The following is a 20,015-nucleotide window of genomic DNA, read 5'->3' as shown; positions in this document are numbered from 1 at the left end:
GCAACGAGGGCTGGGACGCAAAGCGCAGCCGGGCTCCGAGCTCCAGCCTTCCCGCAGTAGCGCCGCCGCCCCTCGGCGCTGTGATTGGCCCCCTTGCTCGCTGCCTGCCCCCTACCTGCCCGGGCACCTGCCGCCGGGCCCCGGGCGCCGCAGCAGCGCCGGGGAGGCGCGCGAGGGTATAAATAACAGGCGCGGCGGCCGGGCACTCCGGCCTGCAACCAGCCATGTAAGGCAGCGGCTCCGGGCGCGCTAATTCATTACCTCACACCCGCCGGGAGCCAGGGCGGGGCGCAGCCCGCTCAGCCTGTGGGGGCGGGCGCCGGGCCGCTCACCAATGCCAGCCCGGCGGGGGCGGAGCGGCGGCGCCCGGCTCGCGGCGGCTGGGTTTCCCTGCGCGCGTCGGCTCCCGGGTGGCTGCCAGGCTGGGCTGGGGGGACCCGCGCCCGCTCAGAGCCGAGGGGTAAGTGGGCGCCTGGGCACGGGGGCGAGGGCAGCGTAAGGCGTCTCCGCGGCGGGCAGGCGGGAGCTGGGCAGCTGGTGCCACTGAGGCGCAGCGCAGGGGGTGACCGCGGGGCTGCGCAGCGCAGGCTGCAGCCCCTTGCGCGCCGCCGCTCGGCTCCGGGACCGGCTGCCTGCGCTGCGCTGCGCTTCTCTCGTGGCGTTAGAAGAGCGGCCCCGGGTGGCACCGCGCCGGAGAGCGGCGTTTGTGGTGGACTTTGCGCCAGAGGCAGCTGCAGCCTTTGCTCCGGCTACCCAGTAGGATGCGATCGCTGCGCGCAACCTGCCCGAGGCGCCTGTGCCAGAGCAACCAGGTGCGCTTGTTGCACGTTCCCGGCCTTATATAATCCTCTCCCCCCGGGGGGCTAGAGAAACGGGCAGGGACCTCGTCTTTAGCAACCTCTCGGCCTGGCCTTTTGCCCTCTTTTTTTGGGCGACGTTCCCTCTTGCACCGGGGAAGGAGCAGGAGAGAGGTGCAGTGTAAAGCTGTTTCCCTTCACTGGATCGGCCATCAGACCAGTGCCAGGCAGCTGGGATCTTGCTCCAGCTGCATCTTGTCTAATACTGCAGGATGGAGCCCGTGAGCGTTGGCAGCTGCATCCTTGAGTAGGACTCCTCCTCCTCCCGCTCCCCTGCTTGGAGGACATGCAACAGCACCTGCCCTGGAGAGAGCTGGATTCTTGCATGGTTGATGTTAGTAGCACTCCACGGGTGACTGTTTAGCCTGAGTCGAGCAATGCTCCCTGCATTCCACGCAGAAGAGAGTGCTGCCTTCATCGGACTTGTTCACCCAAACGTTTCAGATGATATCTGGCTCTGCATTAATTGTGTAAATGTTTTAATTTTATTCCACATTATTAACATAAAACTACCTATTCCTGTTTACCCAGCGCTTCTTAAGCCTCTCATTATGAAACCTTTTGTGTTTTGATACAGAACAGGCAGTCACTTTATAAAGCATTTGGTGGGTAGAAAGGATCCAATTATTAAAAACATTCCAGTATTAGTTAGAGCTTTGTCACATAAAGCTACATAGAACAGATCTAAACAGCCCTCCAAAAACCTCAGCTTCTGTCATACAAGAACGCTCACAGACAACAGACTGACAGCAGGTAGAAAAGCAAAATACAGTATGTAAGAAGGAAAAAAAAGTGAGAAAACACATATTTTAATTGGCCAATTACCTTTTTCAGAGCTAGTTAATTATAAAAGTAAGTAGTACTGCTTCAAACTCTGGTAAAATGGGTGGTTTGTGAATGGCTGCAGCTCTACTTTGGGCAAGTAGGATTTTTTTTCTCCCATTAGTATTGCAGAATATTAGTGTTTGAATATTCAGGTATGAAAATAGATTTTTTTTAAGTTCAGAAATTTGCTACAGTGCATAATTTTGTAATTGTTCCCTGGGAACCACAGCTTTTTCACCATGAACGCTTCAAAATGTCACTGTGGCAGTTTGTGCAAAGGCTTGCCTTTCATTTAGACATAAACCAGGATGTGATTACAAAAAATGATTTTATTTTCACTGATCTTGCTGCCAGAGGAGAATCTTTTCACACAGCTCTGTTTATGTCTTCAGATAACTTGTCCTTTATAGCATTTGCACATCTTAGTGGGATTTAAAGATTTTTTTTCTGTTTAAAATGAAAAATTGAGAACAAATGGGGAAGTGGAAAGAATTTTCATTGTAGGCTGTGTTCTCAGGCTTAAACGATGATTGTTAACAAGAGCACAGATAAGAAAAGATTCAGTTTTGGTTCTTAAAATTTCAGCAATCGTTGTTTCTCCTTGCCAGTAGCTACATGCCTTTCAAAATTAGTTACAGCTTTTTTTTCTCTAATGGTTGTACTGAGTTCTTTTGTGTCTGTTTGTGGACCACAGCCATATGACTGCAACCAGTGTATCACTTGTGACAGCCTAAGTGCAATGTCCACTGTTCAGTATTAAAATAGCATTAGGTTTTATGGAGCCATGCATAGAACAATTCACAGATAATGTAGATCCTCCCTCCCACACCGCTATTATTATATTTATGATTATTGTAGCTGAAAAAGGTCTGTATACATAGAAGTTTATGTATGGCAGTTATTTATCATTATATCTTTAATAAGGATTGACTGTGTTGAAAACTGCTTTTCTTATTTATGACATTCTAGCTACACTACATATAGCCAAATGCAGTGTGGCTTTTCCTAAACATTGTTTTGTTAGAGCCCTCAACTTTGTACTAAAACAACAAAGACAAACTAGTGCTGTCAAGCCTATCTGATTGTTATGTGTATCATCTGTTCACAGACTAACAGACTTAATTGTATGTCTAGGTATAGACTGACTAAAGGATATTCAATCTAATGTTTCAATTTGGGTAACTAGCTGGTCTGAAATGTGGGCTTTGAGAGGAAAAGCTAAGTGCAATTACCTAGTAAAATAGCAATGCGCCATACAAATTCAAGCATTCTCTTGCATTACCCTGTTCACTTGTCATACAAGTCTGATTTTTTTTACAGTATAAGGATGTGCCAATATTTGCAAACCAATTCTGATTTTTGTTGCGATGGTTCCCATAACAAAAAAACATCACTTTCTTCAGCATAATGATTGGCTGACTGACTTCACCATCTTACTCGTGCATGTGTACCTGCTGACCCTATTTAAGGAAGACAGACAATAGTGTTTAGCAAAATATCTTTAATTTTTCCTTTCTCTCTCTGAAAAGACTTCATGCAGTGGATTTCAATGAAATTAAACAAGTGTTTCTCTTTTTTTTTTTCATTTGAAATGCTTCTCTTTGTAAGTCTCATAAATTATGGCATGTGTGTCATATTTTGGCAGGTCAGAGAAACAATTAATATTTTGTTATGAATAGACAGTTCTCACATACTTGTGTTTTAAATGCTTGCTTTAAAAGCCTTCAAAGTGGAGAAAAGATTAATATTAGTTGAGCTGAAGATCTACTATAGTTAAGTGTCTATTACTATTGTTTCTTTTAGAAATCTCATGCGCTCAGACATCTTCTCTACAATGAAAGTTATCTTTGGTCTCAAATGGGCACAAGGCTGGAGTAGATTGAGTTCAGTGGGTTGAGGAGGAACTTTATCAGATTCAGAATGGAGATCATTGTTGTACATATAGGCAGGAGAGGTTCTTATATGCTTCTACTAGCCAGTTAAAATGCTTGAGTTTAACAGTTTTCATGATGGGGATGTGAACGTGCGAGAATCCAAATGACTTTGCTCTCTTGTATGCTATTTCTGCTCTGTGTTTGGGTTTTTTTTTTTGCCTTTGGATTGTCAGCTGCTTTGTCCCTGGAAATGAGATCTGCTGATTTTCTGGGTTGGGGGTGTGGCTGAATATCGGAATGGACAGGTACTAGCAAGTCTTGCCAGGCTGCAAGGGCCTTTTTCTGCCCAAGGGGATTTATCTACAGTACTAGTGATACAGTGTCTCTCAGGCTGATTTTGTGCTGGCCTGGTTTCCTTGACATGCAGTAATTCAGGATATGTCTACTCTCCAGGGACTATACCCTAGGGGTATGCTGGCCTAACCCTATAGGGTAGACACAGCATACAGCGATGGACAGGTTTTGTGTCAGTGTAGGAACACCACTTTTCTGAGCAACAGTAGCTAGGTTGATGGAAGCATTCTTCTATTGTCCTTGTTTTGTCTACACTGGGGATTAGGCCAGCAGACCTATGTCACTCGGGTGTGGATTTTTCACACACCATCATCAATGTAGCTATGTTCACCTAAATGTAAAATGTAGAGCAGACCTAAGTTTGAGTTCATCTGAACAAGTGGAAAATCATCCTCTTTGTGCTTGTGGTACATGTGCATGAGACAGAGAGAGGAGGGTGGGGCAGTTAAATCTGCTTTTACCAAGAAGAGGAACTGTTTCAGGACTTTAGACCAGGCAGCAGGTATACAATTGGATTTTTAAAAGAAAAATAACTAAGGGGGAGCTTAAACTGTGCCGCTCTTCTAGGTTTCTTTGCTGTTCCTTCTTTTTCTGCTGTTCTTCTTGCACGTATGTGCATGTGTGTGCATGCACATGTCATTTGTGCGGTCTGGGAGCATTTAAACATGGACTTTATCTGGTGCTGCTGGAATAATGCCAACGAACAAGAGTGACAGGCCAGACTTCTTCAAGGCCCATGTAATTAATGCAGTTGCTGAAGCTTTCCCTGCATCTACAGTGCTACTGTCCTCCCCAGTGGTTCTCAGTCGGAGTCCGGGGCCCCATGGGGGGCTGTGAGCTGGTTTCAGGGGGTCCTCCAAGCATGACTGGTGGTAGACTCACTAGGACAGAAAGCCAAAGCCCCACCATGCAGGGCTGCAGCCCGGGGCCCTGAGCCACATCACCTGGGGTTGAAGCCAAAGCCTGAGCAACATAGCTTTGCTAGGCCACCTGTGGTGTAGGGCCCTGGGCAATGGCCCTGCTTGCTACCCCCTAATGCCCGCCCTGGCTTTTAAATGCAGAAAAACAGTAGTTGTGGCACAGCTGGGCCTTGGAGTTTTTATAGCATGGGGGGGCTCGGAAAGAAAAACCTTGAGAACCTTGCTCTAATACAGCTCTCACATAACGAATTGCTGGCAAATATGACTTGTGTCGGTGTACTTCTGTGTGTCAAAGTTTCAATATAGGGGATATCAAACAAAACAAACACATTAGAGAGCTGTTTGGAGAAAACTGACCATATAGTGAAGCCCCTGAAGGTAACAGCCTGTTTCACTGGGGGAAGCACATAGAAGCAGCATGCCTATTCCTGATAAGATATTGAAGGCAAATTTAAAGTACAGCATTGAATGGAGTATTTAGCCCAATTAGTGCTTTGAAAGTGCAGGTCCTAACAAACTCTGCTGACAAAGGAATCTCTGTATTGGAAGGACCTGAGAGCTTTTGGTTTCCAAGTTAAATGTTAAGGACTCTGTTTATCTTGATCCTGGTAGTGAAGGCAGGGGGCTGGACTCGATGACCTTTCAAGGTCCCTTCCAGCTCTATGAGATAGGTATATCTCAAATTATTATTAAAATTATCTTGAAAGGCCTCAAAGGAGCACCTACTAGAGACAATGTCTGCAACAGGTAGCTGTCTGACTTCCCTCTCAAAAGAAAATGACTGGAACAGAATCCCTCAGGCAGCCCGTATTAGCGTCTGTCTATACAGGTAACCCAGGTAGGCATAACCATGCTAGCTTTAATTTAGCTAGCACAGGTAAGGATAGCAGCATACACGCAGTGGCATGGGCTAGCAACCAGAGTACATACCCATGGTTGCTGGAGGGCTGTACTTGCATTACTAGCCTGTATTGAAACCTGTGCTGACACATCTGAACGCTGTTGTCATCCACACTAGCCTGACTAAAACTAACACAGGCTATACTTACCCCTGCTATGATCATGCCTTCACTTGCAGTGCAGACGTACCCCCCTACTCTCTCAAGTTAAGCAATGTTGGGGTGCACCAGTACTTGAATGGCTGACCTTAAAGAAAATCACAGGTGGTTTCAGAAAGCACTACTGATGATTCAGTGATTATTTTTTTTTCTTTTCATCTTATTTGGTACTGAACCATTGCCTGCACAGTATGCTGCTAGATGTACTTGCTCTTATGGATTAGAGGTAAAACTGATGAGGCCATTCATTCATAGAGTTTTTAAATCCAGACGGGACCATTAGATTATATAGTCTGACTTCCTGTATATCACAGGCCAATACATTTCACCCAGTTTTGAGCCCAATAACTTGTGTTTGACTGATGTACAAAGGCATCCAGTCTTGCTCTGAAGAATCCACTGCTTCCCTTAGTAGTTTGTTCCAATGATGAATCACCCTCACTATTAAAAATGTGTGCCTGATTTCTAATTTGAATTTGTCTGGCTCCAGCTTCCAGCCATTGGTTCTTGTTATGCCTTTCTCCACTAAATTAAAGAGCCTTTTATACTCAGTAACTTCTTCCCTTGAAGGTACTTATACACTGTGATTGTCAGTCACCTCTTGATCTTCTTTTTGATAAACTATACAGATTGAGCTCTTAGTCTCTCACTGTAAGACATTTTCTTTAGCCCTCAAATCATTTTTGTGTCTCTTTTCTGCATCCTGACCAATTTTTCAACAGGTCAATTCTGTGGCCATTAAAAAATCCCACAGTGCTTATTGTAATAATAGGGCTGTTAACTCCATTTTCCTGACCAAATTCCATTTCTGTTAATTACATTCTGACTGATTTCCTGCTAGATTTTTAGTTGTTCACAGTGCTCCATGTGCTAAATAGTTGTATAGAATTGCTGTACACTTTTGAACAGCTGCTGTGCTTCTCCCCGTTTTAGTGGTGGGTGAAATGATCTCTTATCTACCTCCCTGGAGAGCTGAGTCCTCATTAGGCAATGTTTTGGAAAAGTGCTTTAAGATCCATGGATGAAAAGGTGCTATAGAAATTCAAAATAGTAGTATACTACAGAAAAGAGGTCATAACACGAGTGGTTTAGGCTGATATGGAAGCTCTCCCAAGGTTAGTGGCTTGACTTAATTTGGTCCAGGATCTTATCTGGAAGTAAAGGAACTCTGGAGCTGTTTGTTTAATGAAATACAGGAGACTGCTGAGAAGAGCGACTAGGTTAAAATAGAAAAGAAATACTTGAAATTATCATGTATGACTATTTTGTCCAGCCGCTTCCTCACAGCATAGCAAGGAAATGACTGGGCTGAACTGTATTTTACTCAAGTGAATTTGGACCCAGTCTTTTCATTGCAAATAGTGGAATATTGTTCATATGTTTCTGTGAAACCTGTGGTGGACCTGTTGGCTTGCTCCTTCCTATGCTTGCACAATTGCAGAATATTGTGGGCTTGATTCTTTGTTCCACTATAGTCCTTTGGAGCTACTCTGCCAGCGAATGGCAACCCAACAGATCTGGGAATTGACTGCAATGTAGGAGGAATCCTCAGGTGATGCAGAGCTAGTATGGTGAAGAATAACTCATCATACAATTCACCTGCATACTGACATGTTGATGTTGCCAGGTTGGAGTAAAAATTTCTGTTAGTGTGTTTGTGAGGATTGTTTTGTGTGTATTGTATTACTGTACATGCCAGAGGTATATGTGGCTTATTTACAGTGGGGTGGAGTTTAGCAGTGAATGTGTATGTGTGTTGTGTTAAGGTATGTTAAAGAAGGATATCTTAACTTGATATATTGTTGCTTTTAAGGGTTTATGTAGGTGTGTGTTCCCCTTTAAGCAACCTGAGAAGGTTTCTGTTTTCTTTGTGGAAATATAATGAAAATTGAACTTACTTTATGTACATCAGCAATCTTGCAACATTTATAAATTATAAAGGTAGATAGTTTTGGTTTTTGTAATAAAACAATAATAACCATTTGGTTCTCAGATCAGAATCAAGTCTCCTTTTTTTGTTTCTTTTATCTAAAGCAGTTCTCTTGAATGGCATGTGTAACTTCATAAGAGTCTGAAATACTGTTTTGCAAATTAAAAGAAGCATTAGTAAAGGTGTGTAATCAGTTTTATTATTATTATTACAGTGTATGTGAATTTGTGGCAATGAGCATTTCAACAGTGGTCTTTATGCAGTTCTGTATAGTCTACCCTGCCTTGCCCTGTCCATAGTGCTAGGCACAATTACACTTTTAGCCACACAGTTCCTCATAAAGCCAATGAAATGAATGAATGTTGCATGACTAAATCCTTTACAACACTTCGAAAAATTGTGGAAAAGATCTTTAGGCTTCGCTCTGCAGTGAACAGTACATGGCCCACATCTCATAGCAATCATGCCACTTGCTGACCAACTTGAGTGCTCGGCATCCTGCAGATTTGGGCCCAAATTGAAGAAATTTAGTCCAAAGCACAGCTCAAAAGGACTGAATTAACTCTGATTCTTATTGATAGCTTTAGAGGCATTGCAAGGGAAGCTTGCACTGAATTGCCGCAAGCAATTGCATGTGAATAAGGAGAAGATTTCATTTCTCCAGCAGCTAATCCCTTTACTCGGTATAAATGTTGACCCAAAAATGAGGAAAAAATTCCCCGTTAAATTTTGTCCCTGTTGCTTTAATGTGACATAAGTAATTACAGACAGAAAATAGAATTTCCTATAAATGCACTTATGGAATATTTTTAAAATAGCAAGATCAAATTTTGTCTATTTAAGCGAGAGAGAGAGATGCAATTAAGAAAAAATAAAAGGGTTTTAGTGCTGTGTGCTAATATTGGGGGTTAGAGAGGATGACCCCTTTAAAACCTCATCCTGAGGGAGAGGAAGCGCTGGTTGTTCTGAGGGGAGGAGAGTGAGGGCCTACAGTGAACAGGCCTTCATGTAGTGAAGCACCCGAGAACTGGTCTGATGCCCAGGAGGGACAGAGTGGCCGACTGGGGACACCCCAGGACAGGAGCCGTGAGGAGCACCATATCAGGGAGAAATCCCCTGAGAAGCATAAACCAGAGCCAGACCCAGTATTGCTGTCACCCAGAGCTATCTGAGGCCGTGGGCTTGTGACTTTACATTGGAAATAAGGAGGGAGGCTGTAGCTAGCTAAGTTTGGGAGGTTGTCGCTCTGCGTTTGCAGAATGCAGCAGAAGGGGCACTGGAAGGGTGTGTTGGGGAAAGTTTACTGGCATTGAAGACAACCAGGAACACCCAAGACTCATTGCCTGACTGGAACTCTGCCCAGGATTCCTGAATTCTGAGTCTAGATGAAGGACTTGGCCCCTGTGGGTCCTCATGTTGGATGTTACTCTGTTCTTCCTCTCTCTCTATCTTCTACCCCTCTTGTTCTCCCCCATTCATCACTCTGTAAATAAATATTTTCTGTGTGTGTGTGTGTGTGTGTTTTGCAGGGGGTTTGGAGCAGATGGGGTGGAAGGGAGTTTTGCTGCATTCCAGGGTATGCCTTTTCTTGCTCAGAGCTGCCCACAGAACAGACTCCATCTTGGCCACGAGGGCCCTATTGTTACACCTGGTGGCCCGTATGGGGACTTCACCTGGAAAGTCTCTGGAGCTCAGGATGTGCTTCCCTACCCTTGGTGTAGCACTCTGTCCCCCATTAGTGGCGGCTAGGCCTGCTAGAGCTGAATGAGCCTGCTACAGACTTGGCTAATAGAGGAATGTCTTTTAGCTCACACATTAAGATCAGGAGGTCCTAGGTTTGACCCCAGCTGCTGATGACCCTTTATGGGTATGAGCAGTACGCACATGCACGCAGGGACATCGTGCACCCTGAGCACTACTTTGCGGAGCAAAGAGACACCTGAGTGATTTCTCTTAGTCAGAAAAGCAAAGAGAGGTGATTAGTTGATCCCTGTGGCAAAGTATGCGAATATCAGAAACCAAAGAGGTGCTGTTGGTGGGGTTTCTGGAAGAGATGGAAACCAGTGAAATTGAAGAGAGCCTAGATGCAGTGGGAATACTGGAGAGAGTGAAGATCCACAGCTGTATTTACATCTATGTAGTGAAGGGCCTGGTATCTCTATATACTCACTCCAAGGAAGTATCTGGACAAGGCTCCCAAAGAGGTGCAAGTGGGATTTACCTCTAGAAAATCCTGGGACCAGAACTGCCCTTTCACTTGAGGTAGATTCATTACAGAGAAATTAATCTCAGCATTGGGAGGTGCTCTGGCCCTTGCAGCACCCAGAGTGTGAGTGGGCTAATGAGCTGGGGAATGCCCTCAAAGATGCATGGAAGCCAGCGTATGAAAATGCACCATACAAGCGGTTATGTTCTTTCTCAGGGGTGTCACCCACACATTTGGGGAAGGATGATTATAAGATCTGGAGAGATTTTGCGGTATCCCTTGTCCAAGAGTGGGAATGCTTGGATGCCCAGAAATGGGTGCTTGGCATCCTGCAGATTTGGGCCCAAATGGGTGCTCAAGAAATGGGTGCTCAAGAGTTTGCATGGACCTACCATCCGAATCGTCCAAACCCAGAAAGACTCTCAACTGGCTGCAATGGTGCAAGACTATTTAGCCACCCTTAAGAGCATCTACAGCAGTGTTTCTCAAATTGGGGTCGCCGCTTGTGTAGGGAAAGCCCCTGGCAGGCCAGGCCGGTTTGTTTACCTGCCCCGTCCGCAGGTCCGGCTGATTGTGGCTCCCACTGGCCGCAGTTCGCTGCTGTAGGCCAATAGGGGCTGCTGGAAGCAGTGGCCAGTAAGTCCCTCGGCCCGCGCCGCTTCCAGCAGCTCCTATGTGCCTGGAGCAGCGAACTGCAGCCAGTGGGAGCCACAATTGGCCGGACCTGTGGACGGGGCAGGTAAGCAAACCGGCCCGGACCGCCAGGGGCTTTCCCTACACAAGCGGCTACCCCAGTTTGAGAAGCACATTGGCAGCGGTGAAGATCTGTATTATCATTTCCACCACATAAGAACATAAGAAAGGCCGTACCGGGTCAGACCAAAGGTCCATCTAGCCCAGTATCTGTCTACCGACAGTGGCCAATGCCAGGTGCCCCTGAGGGAGTGAACCTAAGAGGCAATGATCAAGTGATCTCTCTCCTGCCATCCATCTCCATCCTCTGACGAACAGAGGCTAGGGACACCATTCTTACCCATCCTGGCTAATAGCCATTTATGGACTTAGCCACCATGAATTTATCCAGTCCCCTTTTAAACATTGTTATAGTCCTAGCCTTCACAACCTCCTCAGGTAAGGAGTTCCACACCTATCAGGAGCCCTGTGAATGTCTGTCAGGTTTCATGAAAAGACTAGAGGACTTGCTGCAGCAGGTAGTGATTTCACTGGGTTGGACCAGATCTTTCTGGGCACCCAAGATGGGATGATGATGTGGTAATTGTGGCTGTTGAAGCAGGCCCCAAACCCTCCCCTGTTCCATGATCTCATTTGAGAAGACCTGAAGAGGGGGAGTGGTCATTGTGGGTGGACCCAGTGGTGCAGCTGAAGAAGACAAGGAGTTACACTGCTGTAGGGCTTGAAGAAAGGGAAGAGGCCCCATCAGTGATGGTGGCTCTGAGAGAATTGACCTGAGAAGTGGCCATGGTGAAGACTCAGGGACATACCCTGCCACCTGCAAGAGGGGAAAGTAGCAGTAGGGGGCTGCAAAGGGAGGACCATCGAAGCAGTGATAGTCCACAAGACAATTTCCGTTACAACTGAGAGAGAGTTGGGCACTATGCCTCGCGCTACCAGAATGAGACAGACCATGCAGCTGTATCCCAACAACTGTAGTGAACTGTTGAGGAGCTTCAGGGAAATCCTGAAAGTCCAAAGCTCCCCAGGAAAAACCACAGACAGGGGGTACATCAAGGGGCTGATAGGACTCCAGGCTGTAGTGTTCATCCATATAGAAGGATGATTGTGTGAGGCATTTTTGGACAGCGGATGGCAGATCACCATACTTTATGAATCTTGCTACCGAGAATACCTGCGGTATTTATTGTTGCACTTCCTGTCTAGCCCAACAGTCTGGGAAATGGTTGTGACTTCTGTCCTTATCAGGGATATATCCTTTTGAAGGTCCAATTTCTGAAGGACAACACAGGGCAACCCAGAAAATAGAAATGTTGGTGCTGGTCTGCTCAGATCTGGAATGAAGAGTGTGTGCACCCTGAATCCTAAGAACAAATATAAACCTGTTCCAGAGATTGGTGTGAAAGTTCCATGAGATGGTGGGAAACAACTACCTGCAGGAGCTGCCAATGCATACTTTATGAAAAGCTGCATATTGGAGCGTGAGGGGGCCCCCATCCCAAGAGGAGACAGGCTAAACCCTGGGGAGGGATAGTTTCCAGTGGGATTCCTCTCTTCCTGCTGAGTGGAAGGACTGCCTGTGTGAGAAGTTACTGTAAAGAAAGGCTGTTTTCGCTATGCACGAGTGGAATGCAAGTTGTGCTCAAGAAGAGGAGCACCGTGTCCAAATGTAGGACAACTGGCCTTTACAAGAGGGGTCGAGATGATTATCCCCCGCTGCCATCGAAGATGTGAGGTGGCACCTGCAGATTGCTGTAGTGCAAAAGAGAAGTGGCAAGGTGTGCATATGCATTGATTATCGCACTCTGAACTGGTGGACACTCCGCAACCAGTACATAATACCTGGATCAGTGATACCTGGATAGCCTGAAAGGCAGTTGCTTGTTCTCTATCCTTGATCTCTGCAGCGAATACTATCAAGTATCCATGGCACAGAAGGACCGGGAGAAGATAGCTTTAATCTGCTCCTTGGGATTTTACCAATTTTATCACGTGCCTTGGGGGGTGTCCATGGCTCCAGCCTCATTTTAACAGTTCATGGTGTGGGTGGTAGGGGACATGCACCTGTTAGCGTGTCTGGTGTACCTGGATGACATCGTGGTATTTAGGCACACTTTAGGAGAACATGAGGCTTGGACATGCAAAGTCCTGGAGCTTTTGGAAGAGACTGGCATCAACTTATCCCTGGACAAGTGCATCATCTGCCAGATGTTTGTAAGACATGTGGGACACACAGCATCTACAGATGATATGGTCACGGACCTGGAGAAGGTGAAGGCGTTAACCACCTGGCCAAAGCCCATGACCTTCAAGGAATTAGTCATTTCTGGGGTTCTGTGGCAATTACCGCAGGTTGATAAAGAATTTTCCCCACATCGTGCATGCGATCACAGAGCTCACCAAGGGATATTACCACAAATAAGAAGGGGAACCCACACCAGGATCAATACTTTAATGTGAGTGCACCTTTCAGAAAGTGGTGGACTGCTGAGTGCAAAGAAGTTTTCTGGAAAATCCATTTGACAACTCACTCAAGCCCCTGTCTTGGTGTACACTGATCCCAACCAGCCACATGAGTTTCATATTGATGCATGCTACACTGGGTTAGAAGCTGTCCTTTATCAAAAACACGAGGGCAAATCTCAGCCAGTAGCTGTTGTAAGTCGAGGCCTCACAGCCCTTGAGAGGAATGACACTGCCCATCAAGTGGAGTTCTTGGCATTAAAGTGGACTGTGAGAGAGGTTCCATGACTACCTCTGTGGGGCTGAGTTTATTCTAAAGACTTATGATAACCCTTTGATGTATGTCAAGAGAACAGCAAAATTATCTGTAGCAGGGCGCTGGTGGTTAGTAGTGCACTCTGCCTATGATTTCACCATGCATTATTGGTCCAGGCAACAAACATGGATGCAGATGCCTTGTCTCATTGGCCTTAAACTGAGGACTTATTACTTGATGCTTCAATGGATGTGGGGATTCCTGATTTGAGAGCATTATGCCAGTGGGTATCTAATGTGGAGGATAAATCCACAGCTAATGGAAAACGAGCGATTGACTGTCTGTGGTACCACTGGAAGCCACACCAACAGTCTACACAAGTTTTACTAGACTACAGGACCCTCTGCTGCCCAGTCTGAGGGATGAACAGATGAAGCGTGCCCAGTGAGCCGATTTACAGATGAAGGATCCTCTTTATGTGTTGGAAAGGACCTCAAAGCTAAGTGGGTAAGTCACCCAAAGGGAGGTCTTTTTGCTAAAGGGATGGATCCACCTATTGGTTTGGGACAGGAGACTTTTTAATGAGGGCAGAAGCATACCCAGCGACATCACCCAAACCAGTTGGTGCTATCACAGAAGTACTGGTGAGAGGTATTGAGCCCTGCCACAGTCGAATAGGGTACCTGGGAGTAGAGGCTTTGAAGGCCCTGGTTAAGGTGAGATTCTGTTGGCCTGGGATGGGGGCATGACATTGCCCATCATGTTCACACCTGCACCAGTTGTATCTGACAAAAGACTGCCTAAGCAGGCAGCTCCTCTTGTCAACATCACAAGTTTGGCACCCAAGAAGCTTGTCATTATGGATTTTCTGTCTAGTGCCTGACCCCTGGGGTACTGCTAATACCTTTTGATGGTGACTGACCATTAAATTTGTTACGCCCAGGCTTACCCCACCAAAGTTCAGAAAGCTTCCATGGTTTCCAAGGAGAAACCTTGTGTGAGAAGGTCTTCATTCACTTTGGGCTGCATGCGAGACTAGACTCAGGCCAGGGACAGGATTTTGCGAGCTGGTTAATAAAAGAACCATGCAAGATCATGGGGATCAAAAAGTAGCATGCCATCCCTTACCATCTGCAAGAGGATCTGCTGCCAGAACGAGTGAACTGCGCATTGTTCAACATGCTGGGAACCCTGGAGCCTCAGCAGAAGAAATACTGGCGCTGGCATGTGGAGCACTTAGTACATGCCTATAACTGCACTTGGCATGATGCAACTGGGTACGTACCATACGTGCTGATGTTTGGTTGAGAAGCCCGATTGCCAGTTGATCTCTGAGCGTCTTCACATGGGGCGCTAATGGAAGCATATTTGGGGTATGAGACTTGCCTGAGTGATCAACTGGAGGAGGCATATCAGATGGCAACACAAGCCTCAGGTCATCAAAATCAACAGAACAAAGCCCATTAGGACTGGTGAGTGAGGTAACAGGCATAGGTGCCAACTTCTCCTGGCGCCGGTCGGTGCTCGACACCCCCCCATCTACTTCCGACTCCACCACTGCCCTGCCCTCATTCCAACCCCTTCCCCAAAGCCCTACCTCAGCCCTGCTTCTTCCCCGCTACCTCCCCTGAGTATGCCGCGTTCCTGCTCCTCCCCCATCCCTCCCAGAGCTTGTTTTGTGGTGGCAATCCCTCGGAGGAGAAGCAGGGACGCGGCGTGCTCAGGGAGGAGGTGGAGGTGAGGTTGGGGGGGGGAGGGGAGCTTGGCTGCTGGTGGGTGCAGAGCACCCACCAATTTTTCCCTGTGGGTGCTCCAGCCCCGGAATGCCCATGGAATCGGTGCCTATGGTAACAGGAGCTCCAGATTGGTGATGGAGTTTTGGCCTGGAATCAGGGAAAACATAAAATTGCTGGCTGAAGGGAGTCACAGTCATGTTATAGAGGAGAAACTTGGAGACCTACCAATATATTATATACGCTCAGAGGGTACTCACAGCCCCGCCAGATCTCTCACCCGGGCTCCTTGCATCCATCCGTTCCACACCCCTTGCCCACCCCAAAACCTCCCTGTGTGCTGCCAGCTCCCCATCCTCCTCTATTTCAGGGACTCCCTTCAACCCCTACCATGTGCCAGGGGCTCCGTGTGTCCAGCACTCCACCTGCCCCCCCTCATTTCTCCCGTCCCACTATTCTCCTCCTTACCACATACAAGGGGTTCTGTGTGCCCCCATGTCCCCTGCCCCCATACCATTGTCCCTCATTCATCCCTACTTTCCTTTATGCCAGGGCTACCTATTTGTCCACTGCCCCATGCCAGGAGCTGGGCCACTTTTCCCGCCACAACCTCCCCCCACCTTTCCTCCTCCTGCTTTTTTTAATTCCTTTTCTGTGAGAGAAATGTTTCATGGTGTCAACATGTTAAACTATTGGAAGGATGGGCAGATATTATGCTGGAAGGTATTAATGGTTGCCATCAACCATTTATTTAATCTGTAGAGAATTATTGAGGTGACTGAAACTGCTGGCTCTGCGGGTGTGTTTACATTGCAGTTGAAAACCTGTGGCTGGCCCCTCTCAGCTGCCTCAGACTGAGCCCCACAAGCCCAAGGGGCTGTTTAATTGCGGTGTAAACATTTGAGCTTGGGCAGGAGTCTGGTCTCTAAAGACCTGGGGATGTGAGAGGGTCTTCTACACCGCAATTAAATAGCCCCTTAGCCTGAGCCCTGTGAGCCCCAGTCAGCTGGCATCACAGGTGTCTACTTGCAGTGTAGACATACCCTATGTGTACCCCTCCTCCCCCATTTCCTACCTTTTGGTTTTTCTGATTTTTCACTGAAATCAACAGAGTTCAGCTCACTGAGGTCTAGGATATTTCCTACCATTTTGGAATTGATCTTCTGCAGTGTTCATAAGTGCACTGCTACAGACTAGGGACCGAATGGCTGGGCAGCAGTTCTGCAGAAAAGGACCTAGGGGTTACGGTGGACGAAAAGCTGAATATGAGTCAACAGTGTGCCCTTGTTGCCAAGAAGGCTAATGGCATTTTGGGTTGTATAAATAGGGGCATTTCCAGCAGATCAAGGGATGTGATCATTCCCCTCTATTCAGCACTGGTGAGGCCTCATTTGGAGTACTGTGTCTAGTTTTGGGCCCCACACTACAAGAAGGATGTGGATAAATTGGAGAGAGTCCAGCGGAGGGCAACAAAAATGATTAGGGGGCTGGAGCACATGACTTATGAGGAGAGGCTGAGGGAACTGGGATTGTTTAGTCTGCAGAAGAGAAGAATGAGGCGGGATTTGATAGCTGCTTTCAACTACCTGAAAGGGGGTTCCAAAGAGGATGGATCTAGACTGTTGTCAGTGGTAGAAGATGACAGAACAAGGAATAATGGTCTCAAGTTGCAGAGGGGGAGGTTTAGGTTGGACATTAGGAAAAACTTTTTCACTAGTAGGGTGGTGAAGAACTGGAATGGGTTACCTAGGGAGGTGGTGGAATCTCCTTCCTTAGAGGTTTTTAAGGTCAGGCTTGACAAAGCCCTGGCTGGGACGATTTAGTTGGGTTTGGTCCTGCTTTGAGCAGGGGGCTGGACTAGATGACCTCCTGAGGTCCCTTCCAACCCTGAGATTCTATGATTCTATGAAAAGGGCTCAGTAGACTGTAACCCTGGCCCTAGAGAGAGAGAAGGGCTACGCGGAGGGTCACAGTGAGCCACTGAGGCTAGCATAAACTGCCTAGAAGTGCAGGACCCACGGGGGCAAGGTCAGAGCTCTGCCACAATATGCATATATTTTCATTAATCTGCATAAAGACTGTTCCCATTTATCCTATTTAGCAGGCAGGAAAATGGGGAAGAGCAGCCCATCAGGTGGGATTTCCCCATAGACTAGTGTTTTTCCTCTCCATAAACTCATAGCAAGGTCTGAAAACTGAGAGGGTTGGCATATATGCCTGGCAATTTTGTCTTCAGTGGAAGTAAGAGAAGGCTTACAGTTGTTTGAGAGGCATACACTATTGACTGGAGGTGAAGTTGATAGTAGGAACCTATTGCTAGAAAAAAATTACTACCCCAGGATATAATGCTTGAAGGACTTGTTGCAATCTGGAGATGAAGTTTACCAACCTGTAGGACAATCAATATTCTTATAAATGTAATCTTTTCACTGTGGGCTCAACTAGGGTGACCAGACAGCAAATGTGAAAAATCGCAACAGGGAGTGGGGAGTAATAGGAGCCTTTATAAGAAAAAGACCCTAAAATCGGGACATCTGGTCACCCTAGGTTCAACTCTTCCTGTCCCACTCCGCAGGCATGGAAATCTCTAAATACAGCAGAATTGCCACAGTTCTCTCCTTTGGGGGAGAAGCAGGCTATGTAGAGGCTAGTCAAGGGAAGCTGCATTCTTTGGTGTCCCGTGGAGCAGTGATTCACAGTGGTTCCCATGGAGCAGTGGTTCACATCTGTGTCATTGCAATTTAGGGTTTGGAGTAAGCAGGGGCTGGAGGTGGGGTGGATAAGGTCATGGTAAATCCTTTGCAAGGGAGACTGTATCTGGTAAAACTGCTGATTCTTTTCTCCCAGCGTCAGTGGAGAGTCCAACCAGGATTTGTCCCTGTATGCCTATCTTTAAAAATGTCTTCTGTTCCTGTAAATAATGTGGACTGAAAGCTTTACTTATTTAGTTCACAAGACTTTTGACCTTGTCGCAGCCAGCTGGTGAATAGTTTTAAAGAAGAAAAAATTACTGATCAGCGAGGAGAGTAATAATTCAAAACGATGCTCTCGCTCAGCTAGCTGGATTGTGTCTAAGAAACTGAGGCTGTAAATAATTATACACTGCATAGTTAGTAGAATAAACTGGTTGGATTGCTCTCATCCCTGACTCCTCTGCCCTAGAAAGTACACTTCAATTGATACAAAAGCTAGTGTCTCTCCATAGTTAATGTTGAAACAAGGCTTCCATTATAAACCTGTGGTGACACACACTACACCTATCTGAAACCAAGCTACTTGAAATCTTAGGTGTGGTCCTATGCCAGACCAGAATATTTCTGGAAAGCTGGAGACAAATTGGACAAGGCATTTGGGAAAGGAAATAGGGAGGTTTAAAAAATGTAGGCAATCTCACTCTAGAGATTTTTCTAATGCTGTTTTGTAGTGTTGTAAGTCAAAAATGGTTTGGTGATATCTTACATTTGAGTTAATAGGCTGCCCTTAGTGAGGAATGATACCTTTGTCTAGTTCTGTGTGGGGTGGGAGAAAGAACAATACTTACACTAGGAACATCAATGTTTCAAACGCTTCATGCTGGCTCATGCCTGCTTTACACAAAATATGCTGACTTGCTCTGCTGCTGCCTACACAATACATCAGGGCCTTAGTGCAGCAGGTCACAAAGGGCTGGGTTGGACACAGTCTGCAGTAACTGCTTTAAAACATGCAAGAGCCACAGATGTTTCTGCAGAGTTTGTAAGCTACTGAAATTATAAACCCCACAGGACATTTAAAGCCAGTGAAGCCCACAGGTCTTCCATATTTGAGGATTGGTAAATATAAAAGACAATCCCTGTTTTCATTTAAAAAAATCCCAAGGCTGTAGCAGTAAGTTTACAGCCCTCTTTCTTGCAAAATAAACAGATGTAAATCATTGTAAACTGACAAACTTTCAGCCCTAGTGATCAATATCCTAATGATCCCAGGGTATTCGTGCATCCTCTATGGCTACCCAGCACTGGCAGTTGGGATGCATGGAAATGTTAGGTGTAGGTTCCTGCATTTTTGGGAGGATTCCAGATCATTATGTGGCTTTCATTGATGGTATTAGGACAACTATACTCTGGGCTGGATGCCTGCAGCTGAGTTGGCACCTTTGGGCCTAGTGTGACAAATCTGGGCAATCTGTGACCACAAGGAAAGGCAGTTCAGTAACATGGGAGGGAACATGATCTAGTGGACTAGGCATGGAACTGTAAATAAAGGACTTCCACGTTATAATCCCAGTTCTAACATGAACCTTTTTGTGACCTTGTTCAAATCATTTAATTTTTCCAGCTTAATTTTTCCATCTCCATAATGGGCAATAATGTTTACCTACCTCAAACTGGAAGGGGGAACAACAGTTTGTAGTTTGAGAATGAAGTAGTATTTATAAAGTACAATATATGTACTGGTGTCAGAAGGGTAGCTGTGTTAGTCTGGATCTGTAAAAAGCGACAGAGTCCTGTGGCACCTTATAGACTAACAGACATATTGGCGCATAAGCTTTCGTGGGTGAGTACTCACTTCGTCAGATGCATGTAGTGCATGGTATAAATATGCAGGCAAGAATCAGTCTAGAAATAACGAGGTTCGTTCAATCAGGGAGGATGAGGCCCTCTTCTAGCAGTTGAGGTGTGAACACCAAGGGAGGAGAAACTGCTTTTGTAGTTGGCAAGCCATTCACAGTCTTTGTTTAATCCTGAGCTAATGGTGTCAAATTTGCAGATGAACTAAAGCTCAGCAGTTTCTCTTTGAAGTCTGGTCCTGAAGGTTTTTTGCTGCAGGATGGCTACCTTTAATCTGCTATTGTGTGTCCAGGGAG

At 46.2% G+C, this 20,015-nt stretch overlaps 1 protein-coding gene across 4 annotated transcripts in view; it reads left to right on the top strand.

Annotated features, from left to right (window-relative positions):
* The first annotated feature begins 218 nt into the window (after window positions 1–218).
* Window positions 219–20,015, top strand: part of LOC120398988 (tubulin polymerization promoting protein) — a 116,836-nt gene continuing 97,039 nt past the window's right edge. The window contains exons 1-2 of one of the 4 annotated variants that reach the window (XM_039526827.1): window positions 219–460; window positions 1,069–1,327. In XM_039526827.1, coding sequence (XP_039382761.1) covers window positions 1,302–1,327 — 26 coding nt within the window. In that variant the 5' untranslated portion in view covers window positions 219–460; window positions 1,069–1,301. Of the gene's footprint in view, window positions 461–1,068; window positions 1,328–1,815; window positions 1,835–20,015 lie in introns of those variants that run through there. The other 3 variants (XM_039526832.1, XM_039526828.1, XM_039526831.1) reach the window with 3 other exon arrangements.

Source organism: Mauremys reevesii, linkage group 2 (assembly GCF_016161935.1).
Source record: "Mauremys reevesii isolate NIE-2019 linkage group 2, ASM1616193v1, whole genome shotgun sequence".
NCBI classification, from domain to species: Eukaryota; Metazoa; Chordata; order Testudines; family Geoemydidae; genus Mauremys; species Mauremys reevesii.
The sequence above is the reverse complement of the archived record's forward strand: the minus strand, read 5'-3'. Positions and strand labels throughout refer to the sequence as shown.